The sequence below is a fragment of the Ammospiza nelsoni genome, chromosome 1 (genome assembly GCF_027579445.1).
Source record: "Ammospiza nelsoni isolate bAmmNel1 chromosome 1, bAmmNel1.pri, whole genome shotgun sequence".
NCBI classification, from domain to species: domain Eukaryota; kingdom Metazoa; phylum Chordata; class Aves; order Passeriformes; family Passerellidae; genus Ammospiza; species Ammospiza nelsoni.
This window is the reverse complement of record NC_080633.1, coordinates 51,162,064-51,186,908: the sequence shown is the minus strand read 5'-3', so window position 1 is coordinate 51,186,908 and position 24,845 is coordinate 51,162,064. Positions and strand designations below refer to the sequence as shown.

The window sequence follows — 24,845 nt, the reverse complement described above, 5'->3', positions numbered from 1 at the left end:
AGAAGCACCTGAGGGTTGGGTATGCAAAAATATGGAGATATTAATGAGTTTTACTTTGCATAGAGTTGATAGTCTGCTTTTGTTTATGCACTGAAGACAATTTAATGACAGTCCAAGCATGCAACCAGACTGACGGACTTTCAGTTATTCCAGGTGCCGTTGACCTTAGTAGTGGAGATTTTTTTAAATGAGCAAAAAAGATGCAGGTTGCTCATACAACTTTGAGTTTCACAGGGTGCAAAACAGCTTACGAATGTGTTCATAAAAGACAAAAGGGTGGGAACATTTGATGAATTCCCAATGGACTGTGGACTCTAAAATAGGCCAGAGGCAATCCAGATGTGCTGTTGCTTTAGAGTGATGTAAAAACTTCCACTATCCACTCTCCTCCAACAAAAAACAAAACCAAAAAACAACCCCAAGACAAACCACAACCTGCAGCCAGAACCAGCTGCCTAAGTTGTCTTACCGTAGGTAAGAAAGAGCATACTTTTCTAAAATAATTTAAAACTGAATTTTACTAAACAATAAAATAATGCACACATTTAATTCTGATGTGCCATGTTCTTTCTGAATGTAAAATACTAAATAAAATATGCATTTTGGTAAATGAAGAATTTAGAGTTATACTTTTCTGAAAAATTGAATTTGGCAAATTTTTGATACAGTTTTCTATTTTTCCTTTGTGTGAAATTGAAATTTTTACAAATTTTAATTTCAGGAGGCTGCTTTGTATACATTTATACTTAAAATGATTCCATACTGAATAATTTAATTAAACAATAAATCCTAATATCTCTGGGTAAGTTCTAAGTCACAGTAATTAATGATGCTAGCTTTAACCTGTTTCTCATTTTCAGTGGTTAAAGACAGAAGCTTGGAGAGTACTGTGGTTTATGTTGGATACCACTTGATGATAGCAATACACCCAGAAATGTCTCATAATAGTCATACAGTACATTGCTCATTGATACAATTCTTATGAAATTTTAATTTCCTATATTTCCCAGGTATGTTTTAAAATCCTTATTAAAAATTCCTCAAACCTAGAAAGTTTTGTTACCTATTAATAGCTTGGGCCTTATGATGGAACAGGATAGTAGTTTGTAGTAATCAAAATTTGTAGCCATACCATGACCTTTCAGATTAATCAGTCATTGGCTTCTCTAAAAGCTGGTCAATTTTTCAGAAAAAAATTGGTATCAGAAATGAAGTTCAAGTAGAAAGATCCTTTGGAACGTCTTGTAAAGAACAGTCTTTGGGCATCCACATGCAGTTTTAGAAATGGTTCTGGTGGTGTATTCAGTATTGCCCAGAGACAAATTTCTGATTCAGAACCAGAACAAAGAAGGTCTCACTGCCTGTCCACTGTTCTGAGCAAAGTAAGCACCACAAAATAAAGCATTACCTGAGACTTGTTCCTTTCCTTACAGAGCTCTAGAGAAAGACCTCAAAACATGAACACTTAATGCTTAAGGTTTGTGTGAAGACCACCAAATTAGTGTAACTAATGGCTCTTTTTCCCACCTTGGAGGGGGAAATAGAGCTGCTACATTTTCTTCCTTTCCAGCAGCAGCTAACTTTTTGAGCAGCAATGGATTACCTCTATTGGTGGTATGCAACTTGAAGTGGAATATAAAACATCCCAGGCGATCAGTATGAGCTGCTCTAGTCTTTTAGATTACAGCTGAGCTCGAGCAATACTTGCAGAGAAGCTTCAGGGACACTTGGGCTCATTTGCTCATGAAGTTGAACATGAATTTGACTCCCTAACAGTCCATCAAGGCTGTTGTGTGAAACGTCAGTCATGTGGACAATCTGCCATCCTCTGCAGTATGGAAAATAGATGGGACAGAAGAGGGTAAAAAAACTGAGCTTCTACTCTAGCAGCCATCAACCCTATTAACTATCTATATAAAGAGGCCCAGGAAACTTGGGGAGGAGTAAACTTAGCTTGTTATCCTAAGAAAGAGAAAAAGCAAGCAGCAGTATATGGTGGGTTGTCTTTGAACGGTATTCCAACACAATGTAACATGCAAAAGGCAGATTTTTTTGTTAGAACAACCCCAAATGTACCAAAAGCTTGTACCTTTGGCAAATACCTGACAGGCAAGTAGTTCCTTTCCCCATAAGAGGAGGTTGTCTTTGATAAACTCTTCACTGATTTCTTTCTGCCTTAAGTACTTGAGAGCATGAGGTATGCCCTACCTGGCTTTTTTCAGCCCTTACCTGCATTCCTGTCTCACGTGATCTGAAGTTTGGATAGAGGCATATCGTACTGGGCAGCAGGGTTGTGCCACAGGGCAAAGGTTGAAATGAAACTTTGACAGCCTGTGCTCAATGACAACCACTCTTAAGATTGGTTTTTAAAGGGGCTGCCATTGATGATGAGCTGCTTTGAAGTACCTCCTGCTTTTTGGCTTGCATCATTTTAAAAGTTCATTTGAAACAGTGCATAAAATATTCTAGCAGCTTGTGCTTATTTATTCCTACTCTTTGGGGAGACACAGGCTTGTGAATTAAACTTGGTATATTCTAGCATTCATTTTGGACTATAAAACCTACCTGTGCTATATGGAACATGAGGCTGTTTTAGCATAATAATACACTGCAATCCAAACCAGCTGCATTAATATTCCTATTGGTTGTCATGGGAGATATGCCAGATCCCATGTGTACTTACCCACGTTTCAGAGTGCCCTTGCAATCTCATGACTGCTTTTCAGAAGTGCTTGGTGGCTGGCTCTTCCTCCTCAGTACACTACAGTAAAATTATGTATTCAAATTGGAGGAGAAAAACGTGTTTAAGTGAACTAGCATTTAGCACACAGTACAAATTAAACCCAGATGACATGATTCTCTCCCATGCTCCCTAACATTTATCTTGGAATTCATATTTAAAGCAGGAGTCTTTTGCAAGTAAAGATTGAAATTGTTTATAACATTTTTCCCCCCTGCATTTGACAGGCATTCTTATATAATTAATGAGTTGGATATACCGTCAATAGTTCAGATTTTGTTGTTTGTATTGTAAATTTTCTGTTTGTCTAGTGTAAAAGAAAGCTGATGAGGACTTTTAGTTAGAGAGTCAGGGCTTTGTATATTTCTGGGCTATGACATTTTTTTTCAGTGCTAATACAGATTGAGTCATCTCTTTCATCTTCTGCTAGTGATTTATATGTTTTTTTTTAATTCAGAATACAATATTGACATAGCAGTCATTTGCCTTTTTGAATCTAAGTTGTTCAGCTTTTGAGTTCTTCTTTTCTGACATAAACATATGGAGCTTTTTTACTAAAGTTTTTGTTGGTGGCATGTTTATTTCTTAGATCTATCCTTCAGCAAAATTGTTGTCCTAGATTACAATTTGATAGGAAATCTTGACTGAAGATTTTAAAACGGGGGGGGGGGAAATTGTGGATTTGGTGTTTATTTAAAGGCATGTTCCTCCATGCACACTGGAACATATGATGTTAAAAGCTTTCTTATTCAAAAGCGTACTTTCTGATGAGTTATGGTTATCAGTATCCAAATATTTTTCATTTTTAAAACCAGTTTACACACACAGCTGTATTTTTACTTTGCTGACAAATTCTTTGCAAGAGCTTCTGGGAGACCTTCTGATGCAGGTCCAGATTATTTATAAAAACTACCTGTAGCTATAAATGTATATTGTTCCCATTTCTTAGCATTTTTAGATAGTTTGTATGCATTCCAACCGACTGCTAGATACAAATGTCAAGAAGACACAAATGAACTGAAGATTGTTTTTTTTTTTCATCTACTCGGACTACTTTGATAAGATATGTCAGCAACTTTACAGGTGACCTGTTTATTGATCAGGAAACTTTTGAACAGACTTCTGTGAAGTGAAGCATCAAGGTATTTTACTCTGCTTTGCCCATCAAAAATCATTGAAGTGACTGCTATAGTGAGGATAAACTTTAATAACCTATGGGGTTGATAAGAGAGTTTGTGTGTGTATGGTCTACTTTGTGCTGCAGTCAACAGCTGTCCCTTCAAATACTGTGGCCCCTATTTCCCAAATAGTTCATAGACTAGTAAGTGGGAATTAAAGCAATTGCAGGCAAAATAGGCCCTTTTTTAGTTTATCCAGCATGGTAGGTAGGATATAAAAATAAGCTGTGAATAGACTGTAAAACAGGAAAGAATGGGCAGATATATTTTCTTTGTTTTGTTGGCTGTAACCACCAGAAATATGACAGGCTGCAGGGTTAGGGCAAGAGAGCCATCTCATCTGTTATCTGGTTTCCAATAGCCAGGAGCCTGAGAAAACATGTAAGAACAGAGCAAGTGCACAGCATGATCTTTATTAAGTATTGAGGAATTTGAAGACTGGGGATTGCTGATGTTTCTCATTTGTGTTTAATGGTATTAGGTGGCCTCCATTCCATTGCTCTAATTGTTATGATCTTAAGAAGAGTTGGTTTTGATGGACATATACTTGTTATTTCCTTCTGAATAAGGAAGTCAGAGTAGCAAATATCATCATTCCTATGACAAAGTTATCAGTTCTCTTGATCCAAACAGAATAGAGTGGAGTGAAAGTGTCTTTTTGCTTCAGAAAGTTAACATTTAAATGGACCTGAGCTGCCTTGGCCGTTAATATATCACTGAGATAAATGGTATGGAGGAGAGTTTATTCCTTTGCTGCAGCAATGCTGGCAGGAGAGTGTGCTCTGTAATTGATTAACAGGGCACAGTGCATTGACTTATATGGGGAAGGCTATTATATCTCAGTAACAGGAAGGTATATATGATTCTGCTAAGTAAAAAATTGAATTCTGCAGGAAGTAACTAAAACTGCTGGAAGAACAAAAGGTTCCCAAGGCTTGGGGTTTTTTCTCTCTTAAATCTGTGGTAAAACAGTATTTCATATTCTGGTGGAAATTTAAATAGTGCAATATATTTAGTGAAACTTTCATACAGAATTAGAAATATTAGTTTGTGTAAGCAGTCTTTTAACTTTTATTCTGTTGGACCTAAAGTTGGGAGTGAATGATGAGATGCAATAACTTTTTAAAGTCTATTAATTTGAAATATAGTCCTTCCCTGTAATTCATACACATTTATGGTGAATTTCACATATTTTAAAACCTAAATGAGCAGGCAGATTGAGAGGTTTGGTTTTTTAGAACAATGAGAAAGTGAGAGGTTTTTTCTTATTACTTGGTATGTCTAAATAGACATTGGAGAGGATTACTGTTCTAAACAATAATGAAGGCAAATAGTATCAACTCAGGGTTTTTTCCTAGCCCCCACCACAGTATTGATGATTACAATCAAATTAACAAATCAGAAGGCTCAGATTAAATATTTCAGAAACACACATACATCACATGAAGCATATTCATGACTGTCTGTAAAAATTGTGACCACAGTGGCAAATAGAGGGATGCCTCCTCTATTTTTTTTTTTACGAAGTCATGCTTCTCTGTCTTATTCTTTTGAATCTAAGAGTATGAGTTAGTGAAACAGAGATAAGGCAGACTTTCAATGATTTAGAAACTGACATTCATTCCAAACAAATTTCCCATATTTTCTTGTGTGCTGTCAAATTAAAAGGAGGGTGTTTTCTTGATAGCTACTGGAACCAGTAAAAGCTCTGAAGTTCAGATGAATTTCTATTGTTGAGAGAGGCTTTTTTCATCTGTCATGTTTTTTCTGAGCCCAGTGTTAAAAATCTGACTTCTGTTGAGAAATTAAGTTTGCCAATATTTGTAAAAGAACTTTTAAAATATTTGTTTATGTTTTAAGATAAATATTTTATTTCACAATTTTTTAGACTATAGTAAGCAGAGCCTCCCATTATATTAGTAATAAATAAAATTGCATAAGTTGAACACAATTTTTGTAAATAAGTTTTTACCATTCTAACATTTTTCCAGGAAGATGCAGATTTTTCTTCCCACCCCAGTTTCAAGCCATGGGTGGCAGAAAATTGTAGAAACCTAACAATTTACTTTGCAAAATATATTTAAAACCCCTCAGGAAACAGAAGAAAGGTACATGTTTAATCTTAGCTTTCATTACTGATGAGAACATGATTTTTTTTCCCTTAAGGGTAAATATCATGTAATATAAACAAATGAAAATTATATAAAAATATTGTGTTATGAACTTTTAAAACCTTCCGATTGTGTGGTTTTTTCTTTTAAATATTTCCTTCAGCTTTTACCTAGACAACAGGATTAATGGCAAATGCCTTCAATTACCTTCTACCTAGGTAGCACAGAAAAAGAAGCGTCAGCACAAGCAGTTTGCAAGCTGAAAAGCTATCATGATCTACAGAAACTAAACCAATAGATGAAAAAAATGCTCGAGAAAAACTTTGTCAAATAGTTCTGCATTTACGTGATTATGGCACTTAGGACAAAAGCTGGCAGTTGTGGCAGTCTGCTGCTCACTCCTCTCCTTAGCTCGAACCTTGTACCACTTTGGCCGAAACAAAAGCAGCCTGGCACCCGGAATGTGGAAGCTCAGGTGTGTGCAGTGTGTGTGCAGCCCTGGTGTGCTGCTGCAGGGGTGGGCTGTGAGGAGCACCTGGCTGCAGGTTTCTGACCAAATGTGCTGCTCTGCTGCCGCCAGAGCAGAGCGAGAGGGAAATCGATCATTCTGCTTTGTGGTATGAACAGTGATGTTTCAAACCATTAATCTTGCCTTGTCAAAATTCCATCATTAAATACTGTGGTAGTGAACTTGAAAGTCATTGGAATTATCCTTTAATTCAGTTCAAAGCAGCTGCCCTTTACTCTTGCTTCTGCTTGTGTGGATCTTTTTCCCTTAATGTTTGTTAACATGGACATTTGTGAAGGACACTTATTTTCTTTTTAAATGTCAAAATACTGATTCCTGAATGAATGTTCTTTTGTATTTCTGCACTTCAGTTTCTATTCCTGTGAAAGTAATTTTATTTTTCACTACATGAGACTGTATGTTTTAGGAGAATTGCATTATATATTACTTGATTCACTCAGAATCCTCTTTTTTCCCTCCTAGAGTTCTTTAGAAGGTAGGATTAATTTCATCTCCATGTGTGATCCAGTCTGATCAAACAACTGGTTTTTAATTGTACCAAAACTAGGTGTTGTGGCTGAGCATTAAATATGCTGCTTATGCATATTTAGACCTATTGTAGACCACATATGGTGACCTAATGCTTTATAGATACATAAATTGAAGGTATTTCCACTTACATCAGAGACTGTACTGCAGTGCATGTGTTTAAAAAGATTAGTTAGGCTTTCTGGTGTAGGATTAGGCTTTTTTTAGTTTTACTTGTGATGTAAATGAGTATCTTAAGTTACACATTTCTCCCATCTGTTGAAACATCCCCAAAAATCTCACAAAAGGCAGTACATTAATTAAGTATTTGAAAAATCCTAAGCCATTTCTCTTCATTCTAATTTATATAATACAAAAGAAGGAGATTTGATTTACAACTTTTTCTTCATTAGGAAGGCTACGATACTGATTATGATTTTTTTCCATTTTAGATGCTAATACCAAGTTAATTTTCTTTATAGCGGGGTAAAATGGAAGTGAAGTACTCAAATGAATTATAGAGATTAGCTAGTATAGTTTTTTTTCAGTGAATCTGTTGTATCTGATAATTCATAAGCATTCATTAATGTTCCCTAATTTATTTTCTTTTTTTTATATCAGATTTATCAGCACTTCTATTACAGAAATGAAAATGTGTATCTTATTTACTTCTTAGAAAGCTGTCATGGTAATACTTTTCTTTAGCACTAGATTTTTGTCACCAAAACATCCCAGATATTTCATGGTAGGCTTTTTTGTTCAACTGCTGTATCTCCAAGGAGGGTGATGGCTTATGGTTAGATATTACCATTGTCTCATTTTCTCAGTGGTTAAAATCTTTATTTTCTCATGTCAATGTATGTGTTTGTGGTTTGTTGTGGGTTTTCTTGTGGTTTTGAGGTGAGTTTTTGTTTGGTTTGTGGTTGTAGGGGATTTTTTGTTGAAAAGCTGTGATGTAGCTACATGCGTTCCACGTGTACAAAAATAAAAAGGATGTGTTATCACCCAGAGGGAAAATAAAGGCACACTGTCACTTAGTACACATGAATAATTAAAAGCATAAAGTGAATCTGTTTCCTTGTGTTTCAGAAAAGTGTGATGAACCTCTGGTCTCAGCATTACCACATTCCTCCTTCAGCAGTTCATCATCCATGACGAGCAGCTATGTGCCAGGGTACGCCAAGTTAAACAAGCGAGGAGGTAAGGGACGTTCTCAGCATTAATGTTTGGATATTTCAAAAAGTGATGAATTATATTTTTAATGCGAAAATGTGTTTTATGTGGAATGCTATTGCTTACTCTTGTTTGAACAGACTGTTTTTATGAACTGAATTAATTTCTCTTTCATGATATGGGAGACTAATTTCACTGCAGGGAGAAGGGCACTGCCAGTAATGTGTAGCAGCATGGGCCACATGCCTGATGTCAATGGGCTCATACAGTACAGCTGCATCATTGACTTCACATAAAAGGGTTTGGGTACCACTGGGTATCACATAAAGGTGGTTGGGCACCTCTCTGCTTTGGGTACTTGTAAGGTCATGGTTGGAGCAAAAATAAACAGCTTTGATGTGACTTAAGTTGATATAACTCGTTCCCACCTCAGCAATGGCTGCTGTCATTCAGGCTTTTATCTATCACCACAGGGACTTTGGCTTTTGCATATATATCTGTCATGCAATGAGTGTCTGTAATATTTCTCTGTTCAGACTTAGTGGTTGGAAGAACAGTGGTGCATAAATTCCATGGCCTACCTGGTTTAATGATACTGAGGCACCATCCCCTGTCCACAAAGAGTGCTGGTAGCGCTGCCAGCTCTGCCAGTTGTCTGGAGGTCATCGTGTAGGAAGGAGTGAGCTGGGTCTAATGTCAAGCCAGGAAGCATAATCTGTAATTGGGGAAGAATATAGGGTAGGTCCAGGCATAGATATTCCTATGATGTGGCTCAGGTAGTGCCTGGAGGCTGAAATGGGATCCCCAGGCTCACTGGCAGGGTGAGTGGGTTCTCCACTGGGTAATGTAATTATGACCTGTTGGTACTCTCAGAGCCCTGACACTGTTCTTGGTTTACTGGTCTGCAACTGTTCTTTGATCGCTTTATTTCCTTCTTTTTTTTTTTTTTTTTTGTTTTTTTTTTTTTTTTTTTTTTTTTGTTTTTTGGGGGTTTTGTTTGTTTGTTTGTTTGTGTGTTTGGTTTTTTCTTAGCTCTCTAAAATCAGCTTTGGCCAGGGCCCAGAGTTACTTTCTTTTAACAACTAGCAATTGACACAGTGAGTTACTTATAGTCCTGCTTCCTCTGATGTCAGCCTGTGCCTGTACATTTAATACCTCTGCTGTCATCTACCCTACATTTTTAAAAATATCAGTTCATCCTCTGCAGAATAGTTATGATAGGTACAGAAATATATCAGAATTGTTATACTGGTAAACCCTAGCCTGTGCAATCACACAGATAAGTTAAATTTAAAACAGATCAGGTTATGTTACTGGTTGTTAAAAAATTGCTATTGCGAGAGAGCTAAACAGAAGCCAAAGACCAGCTTAGAGAAAATATGACTGATGAATTCTAGTGCTACAGGCCTGCAGATCTGATGCAAAGACTGTGGCCAGACAGGAGCATTGGCAATTTCTTTGGTTTTAGGCCTGCAGACCAGTAGATAACACAGTTTGCTGCTTCTGAATGAGAATAAATGTTGTTTTATGCTGGTCCCAGGCTTTTATTTCAGTGCTCCATGCATTTTGGTACATGCCTTTTGCAGTCCTGAGGATTTCTGTGGCAGTGTATCAGATGAAAGGAGTGGTGCTTCAATTCTAAAATACTGCTCATTGTTTAGGTTGAATTCTGTTGTGTGATTATAGTTATATCTATTTCCTGATCTAAGTTTAAAAAAAGCCACTAGAACCACTTTAATAAAACACAACTTAACATCAGCTTTGCTGGGCAAATCTTCCTTTGTTTTTAGATGAGTATTTCTCCTTTCAGTTTACAAGACTACTTATTCTGTTCTAAGTGAAAGGCAGATTGACATTTGCAATTTAATTTTTTCTTTTAATTATATTTACCTTTCCCTTTCTTACCCTTAAGATCAGTACAGTGCAGTTTCTTTTAATGACGTTTCTTTACTGATATGGATTAGTGTTGTCATTAATCAAACATTGGCTTTATTTCCTCATTGGAAATTTAGTTGCACCTCTTTCTTAAATAGCAGTTTCATCTCTGTGTAAATAGCAACTTTCCTAGATTGTTATTATCCATCTTTTAGTATCTATGGAGCATAGCACAAATACTTTTCAAAACTGAGGCTCTATGTACATGAACAAATATCTTTTTTCCAATCCTAGCGGAAGTAGAAGTACTGCAGAATTCAGGAGCATGTTTAACACAGGAACTTGTCTGTCTGTGTTTATGCTTTTGCAAGTGATGGAAAATAGCTCAGTTTTAATACTGAGCTATTTTACAACTTCACGGAATTACAGATATTGCTAATCAAACCAGTAATAAGTGAATCCAATTTTTTTTTCTCTCTAAGGAGTCATTATCAGCTAATAGATTCCCAAATCAAATGTGCTATTTAAACCACACTATGCTCAAGTCATTAAATGGAAAGAACCCCCCTCCTCTAGCCCCCCGACCCCTTAAATTAAAGAAATGCACATTTGAAAATTCTACTCTCCAACCCAATTATTTTTCTTTCCTGTATTCATGGCACTTCACTCCAGACTGGCAAAACACTTTATTTGAATAGATGGGATATTTTATTCCATTGATTAAGGCACTGATTCCCTGAACAGCCACATCATGTTATTAAGGAGGCTGGAGTTGTCACTGTAGTTGTTGTGGTTCAGTTTCCTACTATAAACGTTGCAATTGGAAGGATGCATGCCAAAAAGAATTTAATATTTTCAGCATTTTTTAGGAGGCTTCAAAGGCAGAAACATCCATGAATTTACTCTAATGTTTGAAAACACTTCATTTACAAATCCTGTAACTAGAGATTTAGGCAAATAAAATTAAGTATTTGTGGAATAGCATTGATCTGGGAGCTGCCAGGGTGGGTTTCTGTGTCAGTTTGTGAAAATATTCGGCATTTTCCACATCTCTCTACTTAGACCCCTGTAAGCCTTCAGTGACTTGGGGGTTAGTATCTATACTTATTTCAAATGAAGTGCAGATTTTATGGACAGAAATTTGATTAGAAATGTTAAAATACTCTCCAAATCAATTTACTTAGTGGTCCTTCTGCATTGCTGCTTGTTCCTGTTCTGAACCTTATTTCTTGTTAAACAAGGAGAAATATCCTGTGTTTTCTTGAGGTGGGGGTGGGGTGGAAAAGGTTATTTTTCATTATAGGAAAAAATGCTGATTGTAGAAACAAATATTTAGTGGTTGCCTACAGGTCTGTCAGTGTCTTGCAAATTTATACCTATACATATTAAATTTTCCTTGTTCCCACAATTTCCATGTCAGTGAGTAAGAATCTTTGATTTATATAATCATTACAACTGTGAATCTGTATTTCTTTTATCACAAAGAGCCAAAAACCGGGGGGAACAATGCAAGCGTGCATTTTATACCAGCTCTCTCATTCAAGGACCCCCAAAGTCTGTCTCATGGTGTCCCATCCTTCTTTTGCCTTCCTGGGTGCTTTTAGTCATAGCAGCTGGTAAAAGCAACCTAAATAGTTTCATTTTATTATCATGGAAAGAGGTAGGGAAAATGTAGACAAATTTGTTGCTTTTCTTTGTGAGCAACTATACTACTACTAGATATGCTACTACTTATCAACAGATTTAACTGGAGTTAATGCTGGATAAAGCAAGTGCTGCTATTCCCATCAGGCCTGCTAAGACAAGGGGGTGAAGATCCTTTGAAATTCAGCTGTGACAAAATTTCTGTGGAGTGAGAAGGATGCAATAAATTTCGTAGTGAATGTAGGTTTGGCTTATGGCGGCTCCTGAGTTATGTTAAAGGCTTATAAGCAAAGACTTATACTTAAGAATTTAAACAGTACTGAATTAGCAACTGTTCAGACAAAGTTGGATGTAGTCAGTTTCTATCAAATTATCCTTTTGGTAGTAAGATAATATTTTATTTTAAACAACTAAATCTTAGTGCTCTGTATCATAGTGTTGGCATATTTTTCGTTTGAGTTTTAAAGTTATCTGCTGTGCTGTTTAGTGCTAGTATAACAAAGGTACAAATTATTTTTGACATGTCTGTAACTTCTGTGAGGGGAATGGCATTTCTTTTTTTGAGTCTGTCACTATCATTTTAATCTATATATATATATATATATGCAAACATTGGGAAATATTTTAATGCTATAAAATCCTAAAACTTTTTGCTTTGAATGGATTTCTTAAGAAAAATAATTTTGAGTTTTCTGTCAATTATTAGCTCAAATTCTCCTCCTGTGTAAACCAAGCAATTCCAAGTATGTTAAAGGATTCAGTGTGCAATTTGGAGAATATGGGGAAGTGTTAACTTTGAAAAAATTTAATTCTACTTTCTAAAATGACTGGTACTGGAGTCAACCCAATTGGCACATAAATAAATGCCATTAAGTCATTGACAGATCAAATTTTAACTGGAATCTAGTTAGTAGGCTATCTAAAAAGATTACAGGTCCTTCTATTTCTGTCATACTTCTTCTCCTACAAAAGTCTGAATTGCTGCCATCTTAGTAGCTAAAGTGGCAGCAGAGAATAGGAGAGCTTTCAATGAGTTCATTCTACAGCTTTTTAATATCCATCCTCAGTAACTTTTTCATATGTGATGTCAAGGTGAAAAGGTCTAACATCTTTTGACCTGCCATCAATAGGATCAAGGGACTGCATCTCATCATGAGAAGGATTCTTAGCACATGTTTGATTATAATGTATTCTCAATCTTCCTTTTAATGATTCCCAAGCTGTTGGACCCTATACTTCTCACTAGTACAAGAATTAATGCTGCCTATCTCATACCATTTTAATTCAGGGAAGAAACTCTACATTATTTCAACATAATGTAATGTTATATAATATAATTGGAAGCTGCTTGAAACTGAGTAGAGTCTCAGAACTTCAGAAGTAATCCCAGCAGACAGTGAAAGTATGAAGGTCATAATGAATTTCTGGATATGTGGAAATTATCTTTTGCACAGTGGAATAAAAAAGAGGAAATTTGGTACCCAGGGGTTCTGTTTTAAGTCCAGTATTAGCAGGGAATCTGATGCTACCAATGAAAATGATAACATAAAATGAAAGAAAGTATCTGTAGAGCAGTTGATGTTCAAAAAGCAGTCTTTCTAGCACCATTGTGTAACTTGTATCTAAGCTTTCAGGTTACCTTTTAATCAGTGTGCTGACCTTGGCCTGTTTGGACAGTTATTAATGTGACTATAAAACAAGCATCAAAAATTTTAAGTGTTGGCATAGCTGTGATTGTGACAAGGTTGTTTGTTTTTTTTTCCTCAATGGAGTCTTAAATTCTGCGTTTTGTGTGGAAGATGCAAGAATTTATCTATAATGGGAAATGGCTCTTTTATTCCCCAAATTGTTTCCAGTAATTCAATCAGATCTATGGCAATGGTTCTACTAAAATAAATTTTAAATGGTTGTTATATCCTTGCCTTTGAAGGATTCTAGGGACACCTAGTCTAGGCTCTTTTTACCTTCACTTTTAAAGTCTCCAGTACTGTAATGAATATCACAACTTCTCCAATTCCTTATTATTATTGTATAATGGAATATGAGTAAGATTTTATGTAATTTTCCTTCTGGCATAGTGAAAGTGGAAGGGCAGTTAGCATCAGCCTGGATTGTGTAAGCAGTCTGGGCTTGTACCTTCACAGGACTTGCCAAGAATTTATTTTGGATATGAATCTTAAAGTAAGGAGGTGCTCCCTCTGAGCTAACATTTGTCCAAATGAGCAGTTAGCATGGACACTGTAGAGCAACACCTTAAATACTGCAATCTCCGTGTGTTGACAACAACAACTTTTAGCTGATTAAGGATACCCTTACACAACACAACTCATTGTATTTTGACTAAAACCCACTTAGGAAAAAGTTATGGAGTTGGCAGTGGTTTGGAAGTTTTCACTGTGCAGGTTAGAGCATATATTCTTTTGTAAGTAGACAAGATCCTGAGAGTAATGAACAGAGGTAGCATAAGAGAACTGGTAAAATCATGGGAGTAGCATTATCCACTTAGCTTTTGTATATCTGTAAGAGAGTTCTTGCTGAGCTAAATCACTAAAATATGGTTGCCTTTTTAAAAGTAAATGAACTGCAATTCTCTTTCTGTAAATATGTGCTTTAGAGAAACACAAGTTTTACAGTCCACTTCAGAATGTTTGGTAAAACCATCTCATGGACAGTGTAGATCAAACTAGGTTTTCAGAATTCAGGACAAAGTGATAGCCCTTATTTATGAAATAATAAATTATCCAGTTAAAAATATGGAAAGTTACTTATGGTTGAAAAGGATAAGCCTCTATCAGTTCACTTATAAATAGACCCCAAAAAGCGTGTTTGTCTGGGCTATAGCATTAGTTGTGTTGCACACAGTATAAACAATATTTCTGGAATGCTTTAGAGAGAATACAAGCAACTGATGTGTTTTTTTGGGGGAGTTCTCTGTGTGGGTTGAGGGTTTTTAGGTTTTGGTTTTGTTTGTGTTTTTAAATTTTTTAAAATTCATTTCAAGACATAACTCCTTTAGGAGCACTATTACCTGTGAGAGGAAATGAAAACCTTTTCATTTTATTAGTGGCATGTCCTTTTGATGTTACTCATAATAAATTTTTTGTGTAGCATTAACTTTCATCTCTGGGTTTGTTTGTTTTTTGTTTTTTTTTTTTTTCTTTTAAAATTGATAAAGAATTTGTGTTCAGATCATTTGCATCAAAAAAAGATGTAAAATTTTCTGTCTTTATCTGCTTCACATCCTACCTTATAGTCAGTTTTGTTTATTCTTCACCTTTAACTAAATAGTTATGCACCCCACTTTGATTTGTAATGTGACCCTCAACCCACCTCAGCTCCACAAACACTTATATCCCCCTTTTGAAGGCGACTGTGATTGCCACTTGGTTGATGTCAGAAGTTGTTTTCTGTGCTTTAACAATCTGGCCTAATGGAATATTTTTCACAAATACCTATTAGATGTAGAAATTGTTCTTAAAGACAAAAATATTTGCACTAGCTCTGAAAAAACATTAAAATATTTATTGCAAGAAAATAGTGAATTTTGTGAAGGTGCAGGAAAAAGAAGCATCACAAAGAGGAAAGAAAAGTGCCAGTGTATATTCAGGACAGACTCCTGTGTTGAAAAAGTAAGTTTAGAAAGGAAAGACATCAGCCTTTTAATTCCAATCCCAATCCAAGAAACAAAGTCTGTAGAGAGTGAAGCTCAAGTAATTGCATTAAAAAAGGCATCATTAGCTTATGTTAATTTGCCATAGCCCAATGAATACAGAAAGCATGACAGTTTTTTCCAGTTCATAACTAATTTGTTAATTAAAGTGTTCAGAATATTTAATTGGCTTATTTCATACATGTGTAGATGGAGAGGAGGGAAAAAAAACAACTCTGTGCTCTCCAACTTTATAATTTTTTTCTTACAGCGATCATTTGCAGAGGTAGCAGTTCCAAGCCCAGCAGATAAGGCAAATGGGCAGCTTCCTCAGGGAACAGGGATGGGGACAGCAGATCACCCTGGCTTTACCGAGCCGCTAGCTTTTTTCAGGAAAAAAAAATCAGCTTATTTCATTGTTTCTGGTGTTAATGGGCAACTGGGCTTGGCAGAAAGGTGGCTGTGCTGGTGGCAGAGAGGGGGCAACCTCACAGAGAGCCAGACTGAATCCATTTATACAAATACACTTTTCCCATATCCTTAGAGTTCCAGTGCTGCTCTGGATGTTTATCCCCAGAGTAGCCAAATTCTGAGCTTTCAACTACTTTGAGAGTTTGACAGTTTCTCCAACAGCATTGGTACATTAAGTAAATACTTCAGAAATTTCTTCTGGTGTTCTTACTGGCTTCATCTTGAAAATGCAGACCTGGTTAGCTCTCCTGCTCTGCTCAGAATACTGCCATGGTTTAAGCTGAGCTGGAAATCAAACTTGAAAAAGAGGTTTTGGGGAGACCCTATAGCAACCTTCCAGTACCTGAAGGGAGCCTACAAGAAAGGCAGGGAGGGACTTTTTACAAGAGTACAAAATGACAAAACAGAGGGGAAATATCTCTAAACTGAAAGAAGGGATGCTTATATTGCATATTAAACAAAAATTGTTTACTGTGAAGGTGGTGAGAGATTGGAATAAGTTGCCCAGAGAAGTTGCAAATGCCTCCCCCCAAAGTGTGTAAGGCTAGGTTGGATGGAGCACTGAGCAGTGAAAGGTGTCCCTGAACATGACAGGAAGCTTGGGAACTCTATGATCTTTAAGATCCCTTCTAATCCAAACTATTCTATGATTCTATATAGAATTAAAATGATGACTTAATAAAAATGGAGATTTGTCTGAAAAATACATGGTAATGCCATATTAGAGTTTAGCTAGATGCCCCCTGAAACCAATGCCTCACAAGGAACTGGTCTGCACCAGAGTTGGCGCATGGAACAAGCAAGTTGGAAAACTTCATGTTCCTCAAACATTGGGGCTGCTTTGCTTGCACAGAACAGTGGGAACATGCAGAACTAAAAAACCCCAAAATCTCAATATAGGAGAATTTGGCCAACCTCTTTTGACAGAAGAGATATACTTAAAAGCAGCAGAGACTGAGTTTAAATATCCTAGACTTGGTTTTATCTGCAAATACTTCAGAGTTATATGCAGAGCTGTGTGAGTAGAGAGCTCTGGAATTAAGGCAAAGATGTGTGGTGAGTGTACAGAAGATGCACTGTCAGCTTTTCCCAAGGTCAGTGTCTCCTACCAGATGCTTATGAGCGTTTCACCCTCTCCTGCACACCAAACACAGGTTTGCCTTACACAGATGGGTGTAGTGCAACTGATAGATTGCTGCTCTGACCATTTGAGCCCAAGCATTGCCTTTCCCAAATCAGTCATAAACAAGCATAAATGCTGGTAGAAATGGGAGCTATTTGGCTACCATTATAACCTCCCACTACAGTTATATGCTGAAAGAGAGAAAAGAAATAATGTGATAAAATGAGGCTATTTGTTGCAGGATGGGAGAGTGAAGCTATTATTCATGTTTCAGCTTTCACAATGGGATTATTCACAAGAAAATCTGAGCTACACAGTCAGAGATGGAACATTAATACTTGTTTTCCTGTATGTAAGTTACTATATAAGTCACAAAAAATATCTCTGGATCTGGAAGAGTCTGACTTAGCATCCAATCTCATGACATAGATGTGCTGGTGGTTTCTCTTTGTTTTTCTCACTTATAATTGTGCCAGCATAACTAAATAATTTCTTAATTACGTCAACATTTAGTTGATATAATTGTAGTGTTATAGTCACCTGATCACAATCACAAAATCAACTAGGTTTCAGAAGTCCTTTGATGTCATCAAGTCCAACCTATGACCCAGCACTACATTGTCAACTAGAGCATGGTACTAAGAGCCACATCCAGTCTTAAACACCACATAGACATAGATATAACTGTAGATAAAATAAAGTTATACTTTCTGTGCTGTTCTCTGCATGAAGATTAGTTGTGCTAGAGTTCAACTAAGGACCAAGCAATGCTGAGAAAAAAATGTTAAGAGCGATTTATCCCTTTCCTCCTGCTATCTGCACTGGCTTTTGTCTTCTGAAATAATCCATTTTTGGCTCTACTATGTAGCTCACATAGGAAAATATTGTTCTACATTGAACATCTTTGGGGGTTTGTCAGCCAGCTAAGAAATAAATGAATATCAGCAATGAACTAATTTCTTTCAGAGCTCTAAACTTTTCTGACTGCTTCTAGGACAGATTTTTATTTCATTTAGGACAGACATATGTTCTTTATTACAAAATTTGTTTGAATGGTCAATTTTCCAAGTGACTCAGTGTTAGATAAATTGTCTCTGCTGTGAATCATGGATCTGTATAATGTGATAAGCAATGGGGAAAAAGAATTAAAAGCTAGCTTGCTTGAAATCTGCTTTTTGAAAAGTTGTCTTTTAGATGTCTTTGCTTTTCAGTATTGACTACCATCAAATTTAGCATTCCTACTGGGCTTTTAGAATCTCAACTCCCAGCGAGCTAATTTTGCTTTAGTTAAGAAAGTTGTCAGAAATTATTTGATTTTTGTAAGGATCAAAGGGTCCTCTGGTATTTAAAAATAGGCACTTGATCATGTCTATAATTACATAATATTTATAGATCAGGAATAAGTTATCTTATAGGTATCCCTGTCTTCCTTGTTTTTGCTAGTATAGACTGGATGATGTTATGATGACTCAATTTTGAAGGAATAATCAGTTTATTTATCTTTTTACCACATTACTCAATGTGGTAAAAAGAAAAATAAACAGAATTATTACTTAGTGAAACAAGACAGTGTGCTTTGGCTGAGGTGGAGAGCTTGGATATTGCACAGTGCTGTATTGAGACAACTTCAGCTGACATTCTGCAGAATGTAGAACATGTTAGAAACTGGATTTTTCCTTTAATAAACAAGTCAAAATCTTTGATATATAGAGTGGGAGATGGTACTTGAACTACTTTGCTTTCTTCAGTGTCAAGAAGTTGTTTCTACAGTAGAGAATAAAATTCCCAACAAAAGCCAGTGCTGGAATATTTGTTTTGCTGACTGTAGAAGCCGGTCAGGAACATCTCCCATAAATTTTTTGAATACATTGAGGTGATTGTTTCTTATACATATTAGTTTCCAGGTGGGATTTTTTTTTTTTTTCAAGGAGAGGGAGATGTTCTTTCTTTTATAATTGTGATTAACTAGTTTCTAAATTGGGCCAAAGTGGTGCTCAGCTATCAAGAAGAAAAAGTTGAATGCTAAGTTTAAAAAATATAAGGTTTTGAGAGATCAGAGAAGCTGCTAATTACGAGTCTAATTATTATGAGCAACATCTAAAAGTTGCTTTAATAAACTTTTAGTTTCTAGGCAAAGCCAAATTCTGTATATTATGCATGGAATATATGATATGAAGCACAGTGGTGATATGCTTTAGCTTTTTCCTCTCTTGAAACAGCAAATAATGTGTAATTCAGCCGAGGCAGTAACCAACACATTGACCAGCAATGGCTGTTCTGTGAGCCATGTCCAAAAGCACATGGAAAGAAGTTCTATACCTGGAGATCAAAGCAGGGACACAAAAAACTGGGTAGCTATTGGCAAAAGTTGCTTTTCAACATTTTGGTTCTCAAGTTTCCACTAGATTTTAATTAAGGAATTGTGTTGAGCCATTCCCAGGGAATGTCTTTTCTGCAGTTGGAGCAAAGGCTGGAGCACCTTGCTTATAAATAGGTGGTAATGGGCACCCTTTGAGAAAAAGCTGCTAGTTTGCCAGCTCACTGGGTGTGATATGGCAATTCCTGTGCTCTTATCTTGTTCCCTTACAGCTAGTCCCTCCATAAGGCTGGAGTCACAATGACAGGGTTTGCTGGGGAAATCTACAGGCTTATCCAATTTTATGGATGATTGCAACACTTTCAGCCTCTCAGACTCATCTACAAAGGCAAGGAAGTTTGAAAGAACAGGGGAAGTTGATGGCAAATAGGAAAAAAGGCAGGAGAGACCTCAAAATAAATTGATTTAACCTATTGGCATAGCTCCAGAGCTTGTTGAAAAATAAGAATTGGGATTTTAAAGTTAAAAGTACAAACAAATTCCTAAGAGAGCAGAGATAAGAAAACGACATAAAATAATGCTTTGGTTTGACAAGAGCATTGGGTGTTATCAGAATCATTAAGCTGTATCATTTCTCATCACTTGAAAAGAGCTGTCCCCTTTTCTCTCCATCTTCTATTCCCTGAAAAGACAAGTTTTACTCATTTTAAGGCCTTTGTCAATGACAAGCTTTTCTTTTTCTTGTTTAGAAGGTTGCCACGTTTTTAGCTAGTGCATAACAGCAAAAATAGATTGTCTCCATAGTCTAACATGCCTCATGAAACACAGCTGAATGCTTAACTGTAAAAGTGCTTACAACTATTTCAGAGACTTGCCATATATCACATTACAAGCAAGTAAATTGAAGGCTGTAATCATGGCTTTTATCTTGCAAATTTGCCCTAAGAGCTCTAAAAAGGTCTAAGCATTACAGCTAAGGAACAGGATGCTTCTGATCAGAGTAACAAAAAGCATTGTGAGATTTCAGCCTTCTGTCAAGGTCCTAGAAGGTATATACAGAAATCAATTTAATTATGTAATTTATTATCTATAACAGTTTAAAATTGACTGGTTTATTTCCAAAATTTTCAATTAAATATAGGCATTATTTTTTCATAACACTGGGAGCTCATTCTTAGTATTTTTCAGAAAGCCTTTGCCCAGCAGAGGTGGTATACTGCTTCTTCCTTGTGTATCAGAAAAATGCTGTTAATTCTATCTTATAATACAGAAATCTACAAAACCCATAATGGTGTCCTAAAAGATGCTGAGAGCATAATTTAAAATAGATGGTTATACTGAGATATAGAAAATAACTGGAAATATAATATAGGCTGCTTTTATGGATGATTTTAAACTATCAGCATTACCAACAAAAGCATATATTTTCAAATGCATTGAATGTGGAGTCTATAAAAGACTTAATTCAAACAATTATGCCTAGATTTAGTTTTGATGTTGATTAATAGTAGTAGTATTAGTAAATATTGACAGAGTTTTAAATAATTGGTATATGCAACTTTCTGACAAAATTATATTTAAAATATGCTCCCACTTCCTACTCCACACAAAGGAAAACTAAAGATTTTAAAGATGAAAAAATTTTTAAGTGTTCTGGCAAATTGAATAGGAATGAGCTAAATTGTAGAGGATTATATGAAATTGGAAAGAGGAGAAAAGATAGATTTGTAAAGGCATATTGGAAAACTGAGCCCCTAAATTTCATTAATTTTCCAGGCTAGTCTCGAACAGAAATCCCGTTGTGTTCTCAGTGTTAATGGACAGTGTGTCAGTCTTTTTTCATTAGAATTTACATGGAAAACATAAGTTAGGAATAGCATGCATTCAGATCTGCTCAAACAAAGCTACATTGATATGCAGTGGCTACAGAGCTAATTGAGAAAACCGCTCTCAACAAATTAGGACACTCTTTAAAGTGTAGCTGTCACAGCACTGTCTGCTTCAAATTGAAAGGATACATTGCACTGCAGATAGTGCTAGAGAAGGAAGATTATGTAAAAAACAGGATCATTTGTGTTTGTTCCTAAAGGGACCCTCAGGCCAGAGAGTTCGTAAATGCCTTTCCTGGATTTTATTAAGCTAATGTACCATGTCTGCATTTGATTTCTTTTTATTCCCAGAGGGATTATATTGTTCTTTTTAACTATGTTTGCTTGAAAGTATATAATGTGCTTCTACAATATAGAGTTGAGCATCTGAGCATCAAATTTCCTTTGCCAGATAGATAAAGCTGTAAAATGAAGTTCACCAATTTATCGAAGAATTCCTTTGAAAGAGCTCATGCCAAATAAAAGAGGTAAACTCCAAATGATGAAGCTAACATTTTATAACAATTATCTCCCTATAAAAAGAAGGATTTTTTCATGAACTATTTTTGGTCATTGTTGGTGATTTGACACAGTCAATTAAAACCCCCAGAACTGCCCAGTAATTCAGTTTAATAGTAATTCAGTTTAAAGTTTGGGGATGGGGAAGGTGTATAAAGACACTTGTACTTTGTAGATACATAAAACAAAATCCCTTCTCTGGATGAGGAGCTCAAGGACTTGTACTTTTTCACAAAGCTTGTCCACATGGGAAGGATTCTTTCACAAGTGAGAATATTTTAGCAGCTTGTTTGCATTTGATGCTGGATGGTAATTTAACTTTGCCAAAAAGATAAGTAAATACCAGTATTGCAATATTGGTACCTTCTGGGTCACAACCATTTCCATGACCTCAAATTACATCAACAGTTATTCATGGATAATGGAAAGTGGCATCACATCATAAAGGTACAGATCACCAAGAAACTTTTTTAAAGGTTGTAGCACATTAAAAAGCTGATGGCTGTGGCAGAAGCATTGTTAAGTTTGTGACAGTGTGCAGTGTTCACCAGCCTGATTAAAAAATGTTTAATAAAAATTGTTGTGTTTTTGGAATTCTCGAACGCACATGGAGATTTTGCAGATGCTCGATTCCTGAGGCTTGTCACTTCAGAAACTCAGCTTTAGTGTTGAAGAAACTTGTCACTGCAGATTTGGCATGATAGAATGCAACACAATATGTTCTGACTTGCATGTAATCCTTCAGCAGATGAGCGTAGCTCCAGGGATGTTGATGTGACACAAGCTACTGTTTTAGATCTTTTTTCCATGGTGTGTGACAATGCTAGCCTTAAACATGAATTTGTCAGGCAAAGTTGTACAAAACAGGAGAAAACTGGTGGCAACTAAAACTATTTCAGTTACTCTGGATTCAAGGAGTTTTGTAATAAGAGCTAGGAATGTTAAAATGTAGCCTGGATCCAAACATGCATTGTGCTAGGAGAGATGTAACTGAGAACTTCAAGTCTGTAAATAAAGATGGGTAGAAACCTTAGACCCTGAAGAATACTGTGTCCAGAATACTTCACATTGTTTTGCTGATTAAGAATCAAGTATGTTTTTTTTTTTTCTTCTTGATCTTTGATGAAGACTATTGAATCACAGTTATCTTGGCTTTCAGATTTTTAAGTGAGTTTGTAAACCCCACACTTGATCTTGCATGTTGCTGATCTCATTGTCTGGTTCCACCAGATGCGCTTGTGTCTCCTCTAAGGTCATTGTTCAAATACTGACACTGCTCAGTACAATGAGCTGTAAGCACAATATTCAGAATTTTAGACCTTGTAGCAGAATATTGATAAAGATAGCAAAATGGAGTTGCATCTGTTATAGGGCAAGCTGAACCAGCTCTTATTTTTGTGAGTATTTTTGCACTTATGCAAGAAAATGACAGCTGAAGGAAGATGACATATTTTCTAGTCCCTTTTGGGATATGATGGGACATTTTCTAGTCCCATCACTGACTTCATTGTTTAACCATTGGTAATTGTTTTGTGATAAACTTTGCTTTTAAAACACTAGAATTTTTCTTCTTCAAATCCCTAACTTCCTTTACAAGACAAGAGTTTGAAAGCCAATTTGCTGATTTTCTGCTCTTTTTGTGCTCATTTCTACTTTTTTTTTTGAGAATGAATTAAAGAAATTCTTTGTTTCTCAGTCTCCAGGAGCTTATGGGGGTCTTTGAGTATTTTTGGAGGTTTTATGGGGCAACCCTATTACTTTTCTAAAGTATCTATTCAGAAAAAAAAGGAGATTTTTTTGACCATGAGATATCAGGCAGGAAAAGATGAAAATTGAAGTCCACTTCTATGGCAGTAAGATTTCCCAAACATCAAAAATTTAAAAGAAATAATTTATAAAGTGATATGATGAATAAGCAGAGGTCAATCTCATATGGAAAATCAATGTATTATCCTGATGCAGATAATAGTTACTAGTAATGATTATGCAATACAGAGATTTTTTTTTTAAGGTAAATTTAAAAAAGCACGTGTGCAAAATCATGAGAATTTATTAGTGAGTTGTTTTCTAGAGCAGAAATATTACCTAGCTTGGCAAATTTAGGAAGAGAATTTCAGGAAAGATTCGAGCCCCTATAGATTTGGGGTTCTTATTTAAGGAGAATAGGAAAGCTTTTAGGGAAGAGGGCTCTTCCTTTATGATCTTAATAATGTGAAATACTTTAGCCTATGTAAGGCAGTTGGATCATACAACATTTCCTCATCTCATCTATTTTCAAGGCTGAACAAGGCCTGGTCATTCAGTCTCTTCTCACAGTATGAATGTTCCAGTTCCCTCCCTTTTTGGCCTCCTCCAGTGCATTTAGGGTAGCACAGGAAAATTACGACCCCCACTTGAATGGGAAAGTGGTGTCTGGAGTTGGAAAACAAAAGCTTCAAAAACAGGAGACATCAGGAGGAGAAAAAGAGAGCAAAGAGATAACTCTTGAGTGATGCACATAAATGCACACAGCCTGGGAAAATAGAGCTGGGCCTGTCATTGAGACGTTGTGTGTCAAGGTCCAAGGAGAAGCTGGTGAGGGGTAAAGTTTTGGCAGGAAAGTATTGCAATCCACGAAATTAGAATGAGAAAGTGGGTGCCATATTCTTTGAGCAAATTAAGAACATCTCCAGGTTGGGTACCTTCATTCTCATGCAAAACTTTAATCTCTGACACCTGCTGGAAGGGAGGCACAGTGGGATGCAGCCAACCCAGTTTTCTGGAGTGTGTCAGGAATAACTTGAGGATATATTATACATTTTGATAGATCAAATTAATGTATGTTGCAGACATACATTTTTTACTGGAGTAGGATTTGTGACAAATTTGCTTTGTAAAATCTATAGCAAATAAAACTTCTGTGTTCCAAATAATACTTTGGTTCTTGTAATAACAAAAAATAAATTCATTATAGTAATAAAAATTAAAAGAGAAAACTAATTGCACTGTCTTCATAAGCATTGGCTAGATCTTGTGACTCTGATTTTTTTGATGGTTAATTAACATGGCCAAATCAGAAGCTGAATATTCGGATAAGATGCTTTTAAACCCACAACTAATAGCACATATTTTTTCTCTTTCATTCTTTTCAAAAAAACCTGT

The 24,845-nt window shown here is 36.0% G+C and overlaps 1 protein-coding gene across 1 annotated transcript in view; it reads left to right on the top strand.

Annotated features, from left to right (window-relative positions):
* The window catches only part of CNTNAP2 (contactin associated protein 2), a 1,021,743-nt gene that overhangs the window by 304,613 nt on the left and 692,285 nt on the right, over nucleotides 1–24,845 (top strand). The window contains exon 2 of the mRNA XM_059493942.1: nucleotides 8,155–8,265. Within this exon, the coding sequence (XP_059349925.1) occupies nucleotides 8,155–8,265 (111 nt within the window). The remainder of the gene's footprint in view (nucleotides 1–8,154; nucleotides 8,266–24,845) is intronic.